Raw genomic sequence first — 4,985 nt, 5'->3', positions numbered from 1 at the left:
ATAACCCTTCTCCAATTTCTACCCTCATTGTGCTTGGCAAAAGATAGTTGAATGTTGTCAAACGGACAAGGACTATGTCTAACAAGATTATCCTGATCATAAGCATGAGTACAGCGGACATAAGCCTGACCCTGATAGCACGATGCCCTATCCTTTGCATAGCCAAGAACTCTCTAACAACATTGCGAACCACATTGAAGTTGAGTTCATTACCGGGCAAAGGATTGAAGGTGACAATAGCCAGGTCTTCATTGGCCGACGGCGGCCTCATCGGAGCAACCGCCCTGCTCATGAACTCTTGGTCAGGAGTGTCTTCCTAGTTGAAGCCTTCAGGGATGAAAGGCCTTGGGTCGGCGCGCTGATACGCCATTGTCGACGCCGATGAGGAGCTCTTCCAGTGGCCGGACGGTGGGTACTGTAGCTCGGGAGTGGGGTTTTCAGAGGGGTTAGCTTGGGAGACGAAGGAAGGCGAGGGGTCGAGTGAGAGGGAGAGGAGGTCAGGGGCCGTCTTAAGGGGGGGAATAGTATTGGGCTTTGCGAGTTGGGGCGCATTAACCATAGGCGCATTTCCCTTGGCGGCCCAAGACGAGGAGAGGGAGAGCGCTTGAGCCATTTCCGCGAACGAATTGAAGACGAGCGGCTTTGACAGAGACGACCTGGCAGCAGCGGCACTGAACCAACCAAAGAGAGCCGCCCAACTTTTACTGTTGCCGGTAAGTTGTCGATCTTTGAAAATTTTCCCAGAGCGACAATTACCCCAGTTGAGACAAGACCGGCACACCACAACTAGTTTTTTGTTGCTACCACGTGCCGGTGCCGCTTGGTGCTATACAACTTACGGATCACTTTTTATTTTTTACTGTCTCGTCGCTGTGCTCGTTTTTTTACAACATCGCTGTTCTCGTTGGGCGCCACCAAAGTGATCGCACAAAACCGTATAGTTCATTAGTTCATTTTATAAAAAAAAACACATGTACTTTGTTCATTGTAATCGACAAACGACACAACGTGATAAATTTTCTACCTGAAAGCTTTTCTGCTCGACGTATATTCCAAATCAACGAAGATGTTTCATGACATTGTTAAGACGCTACAGAAGACTTTGTTTTTTTTTTTAAGATTGAAGGATTTGTTTGGTTTGTGACCAAAACTAGCCACACTATAGATAAGTCACGCCATAGATTTTAGAAAGTTGTTCGGTTCACTATCATAACTATAATGTACCACATTTCTTTAGCACCATATCTCACATGTTAGACTTATTTTCGTGCCAAAATTTATCACAAGTGTGATTTCGATTTTACTTGCCTCACGTTTTGAGATATCCATAGTTTACCAAGGCTACACGTGATAAACTTCAACACCAAGGAAACAGGCCGTGAGCTATGAAAGATTGGAAAGAACAATGGCAATACGTGCCTGCCTTTTGCGTTGACCCCATGTTTGTTGCGAGGGAGTCACCATATCATAGAGAAGAAACGAACAACGATTACGATACAATACCCTCAAATAGTAGCCTGTTGCCTACCTCCCGACTACCGAGGGAGCTGTGCTGTGAGATCCAAGAATGGAATGTCCTCATGGTCTAGGGGTCAATAATAATTCGCACACTACCGGGTCAGGCCCGACTCGATCGATCGTGCAAACCAAGACTACCGACCGACGCAAACACAACACCAAACGCTATTTTTAGGAATATTATTTACTGAAAAATATTATCGTGAACCAGAAAATTAAGGGTAGCAGTACATTTTGGCATCCCGCGAATCCTGGAAATAGTTTGAATTTCAAATTTTAAACAGCACACGAACGGGACATGCCAAATCAACCACTGCAGTATCGGATCCTACAGCTAGCCGCCGAGCATAGAAACCCGCCTCCATCTCTCCTCTCGCCACTCCCCCCGTCCCCGTCCCCGTCCGGCCGTCCCCTTCCCTCGCAACTTGCGATTCCCAAATCCCGATGCGCCCTCTCGACTAGCGCCTCCGCCTCCACCCCTCTTCCATCACCACCACCTCACCTCCCCTGTCACCAGGACGGGACCACCGCCGCCGCGTCCTATGACGTCGCCGTCCTCGCACCACCCGGACTCCTCCTCGGCGTCCTCCACCCCGCGCGCCGGGGTCGGCAACGGCAACGGCGGCAACCACCACCACCACCTCCACCCGCCGCCTCTGCCCCCGGCGCCCGCGCCCGCCCCGGCCGCAACCCCCGCGCAGGCGCAGGCGCAGGCGGCGCACGGGGGCCCGCAGGTGCGCCTCATGTGCAGCTTCGGCGGCCGCATCCTGCCGCGCCCGGGGGACCGCCAGCTGCGCTACGTCGGCGGGGAGACCCGCATCGTGTCCTTCCCGCGCGCCGCGGCCTCCTTCGCCGCCCTCGTCGCCGCGCTCGCCAAGGCCGCGCCAGCGCTCTTCGCCCCCGGGGCGCCCAGGCCGTCGCTCAAGTACCAGCTGCCCCAGGACGACCTCGACTCGCTCATCTCCGTCACCTCCGACGACGACGTCTATCACCTCATGGACGAGCTCGACCGCATCCACGACCTCTCCGCCAACGTCGCCAGGCCGCCCCGCCTCCGCGTCTTCCTCTTCGCGCCCGCGCCCGACGCCGCCTTCGGCTCCGTCCTCTCCGGCACCGCCGAGGCCGCCGCCTCCACCGACCAGTGGTTCGTCGACGCGCTCAACGCCCCCGCGCCGCACCCCGTCGAGCGCGGCCGATCCGAGGCATCCTCGATCATCTCCGAGGTCCCCGACTACCTCTTCGGCCTCGACACCGCGTCCGACGAGCCCAGCCCCGGCCCCGCGGCGGCCCGCGCCAGGTCCGACGCCGCGGAGACGGAGACTCCGCGCCACCACGGCGACGACGTGCCGCCTTCCGCGCGCCAGATGCCGTTCGTCGCGGAGGGAGCGTCGTCGTGGCCCGCCCCGCCGCCGCCGTACATGGCGCAGCCTGTGTACTACTTCCCCGTGCCGCCGCCGGTCCACTACCTCGATCCGTCTGCGCAGGGCGGCTACATGCATCGCCCGCTCTATCACATTGTCGGTGGCGGAGGAAGCGAGGCGCCTGGCGGAGATCTTCACGCGGCCGGCGGCGTCTACGGCGTCCCGCACCACATGCACGCGTTCCCGCCGATGATGTACCCGCCGCCGCGCGCGGTCGTCTACAACTACAAGTCAGAGGGGATGCCATCGCTGCCTCCGGAAGGTGGGGCACACTCTTCCTAGGCGCATCGGCTGCTTCACATCTCTGGTTCCTGATTATTATTGCAGATGCCTAAGCTAAGGAGTTTTGAATTGCTGCGTTCGTGGTAAATTTGTATGGTTTCGTCTAGTTCTTGTTGGTTGGTGTATAGATGAGGGAGGTGGATGATGGATGGATATTGCAGTTTTCGTCTGGTAGAAATATATTCGTGAAATGTATCTATGGGTATAATATGATACTAAGTAGTATAGTATTCAGTGTGATTAATTAGTACCGAGTTAATGTAATGTGGGATTCACATATTCTACTCCTAGGTGGTTCTGGTCTTCTGGAGGCCAATTTTGGCCATTTTATATTTACATAAACCTGGATGTTGGGTGAATGTTCTAAGCAACATGTGCTGTAAAATGGTCGGTTACTTGGGATCTTCAAATGCTATGTGGAACCTCAATCACTGATGAGTGGTTTACAAAATTTGAAACTGCTGGACTTCTTTGTTTGAGTGTTATACTGACTCGATGTATTCTTTCTAGATTTGATCATAGAGATCATGTTTGGCCTGTTTGCATCTTAATTAGTTTGGTGAGTTCATTTGTTCCTGTCTGTATTGAGTTGGTATGCTGCGGCCGTTCTCCGATTCTTCTGATGTTCAGTGATCCAGTGATACCTCCTGAGGATTCTGAACTTGGAACTGCATATGTAGTATCTACTTCGGTTCTGATGACATATGACAGAATTTTTGTACATTTTTGTTACATATATATACCGGTTGGTGAATGAAGGTTCTACGCATTTTGTGCTGTGAAGTGCTTGTTTGGCTGCTACTGTAACTCAGGGAAAGCTCAATTCCAAATCGGTCATGTACTGGATTTTAGACAGCAGTGTTTTCTAGCTTTTGTGAATTGGTTCATATAGTTAGTTTAATCGATGTGGCTTTTATCTTGGGTATCGTAGTTGTCTTGTTTACATTGGTAGCTCCATGATTTCATTGGATATCATACTTAGATGCCATGCTTATCCTGTTGATCCCAAACTCAGAACTGCTCATCTTCTGGTATCGAGTGAGTGACATATCCTGATGATTCTGAACTTGTAATGGCATGCGAAGTATCCAAGCTCCTTCTGATTAAAATGCAGAGAAATAGAAAAAAGGCGAGTTCCATTTCATCAGAAGAGTAAGGCCCATGGTTCTGTGAAATATTTTGCTTTTAGAATGCCATGACGTGCTACGATGCGCCAAACTTTATCATTTTGAAAACCATATTATTGCTAAAACTGTACTCCTTACTTGTTTTCTTAAGTTTCATAGACTCCACTCCAGACATCTTTTTTTATGAATCATGGTTTTGCAAATCTATGGTTTCTAAAACTGCAGTTTGTTAATACTATGATTTCCTAGTACAACATCTGGTGCATGTATCGTTTATAAGCATGTACTTATAATTGTTCCTTCAAAAGAACATTGGGTATATTTGCCATTACACATCTGGAGTCCTTCAGAATGTAGCGTGGAGTCGTGAATTCAGGAGATGCTGATCGTTCAGCTGCCACCAACCAAGAAAGGGTCCCCAATGCCCATTACAGCAGATTTCAGAATTGTGAAAGCTTATACATGCTGAGAAACAAGTGTGTTTCTTTCGTAGACTGATGCAAATGTACAGTTTGGAGGCAAGAGGTAGGTAAATCTATAGCGATAGTTCCCTCTGAGTGCGGACAAGTTGAGCCCACCATGTAAGACCATCTTTGGAACAAAGAACTAAAGAAATTTTGGATGACTAATTCCTGAG

General features: G+C 50.7%; 1 protein-coding gene across 1 annotated transcript; it reads left to right on the top strand.

Moving 5' to 3' along the window:
* The first annotated feature begins 1,914 nt into the window (after positions 1-1,914).
* LOC136546939 (RAF-like serine/threonine-protein kinase PRAF) lies at positions 1,915-3,704 on the top strand. Its single transcript, XM_066538893.1, has one exon. It carries the CDS (start codon positions 2,061-2,063, stop codon positions 3,219-3,221), a length of 1,161 nt encoding a protein of 386 aa, XP_066394990.1. The 5' UTR covers positions 1,915-2,060; the 3' UTR covers positions 3,222-3,704.
* Positions 3,705-4,985: the final 1,281 nt, after the last annotated feature.

Source organism: Miscanthus floridulus, chromosome 3, assembly GCF_019320115.1.
Source record: "Miscanthus floridulus cultivar M001 chromosome 3, ASM1932011v1, whole genome shotgun sequence".
Taxonomy (NCBI): Eukaryota; Viridiplantae; Streptophyta; class Magnoliopsida; order Poales; family Poaceae; genus Miscanthus; species Miscanthus floridulus.
This window is presented reverse-complemented; position numbering and strand designations above follow the sequence as displayed.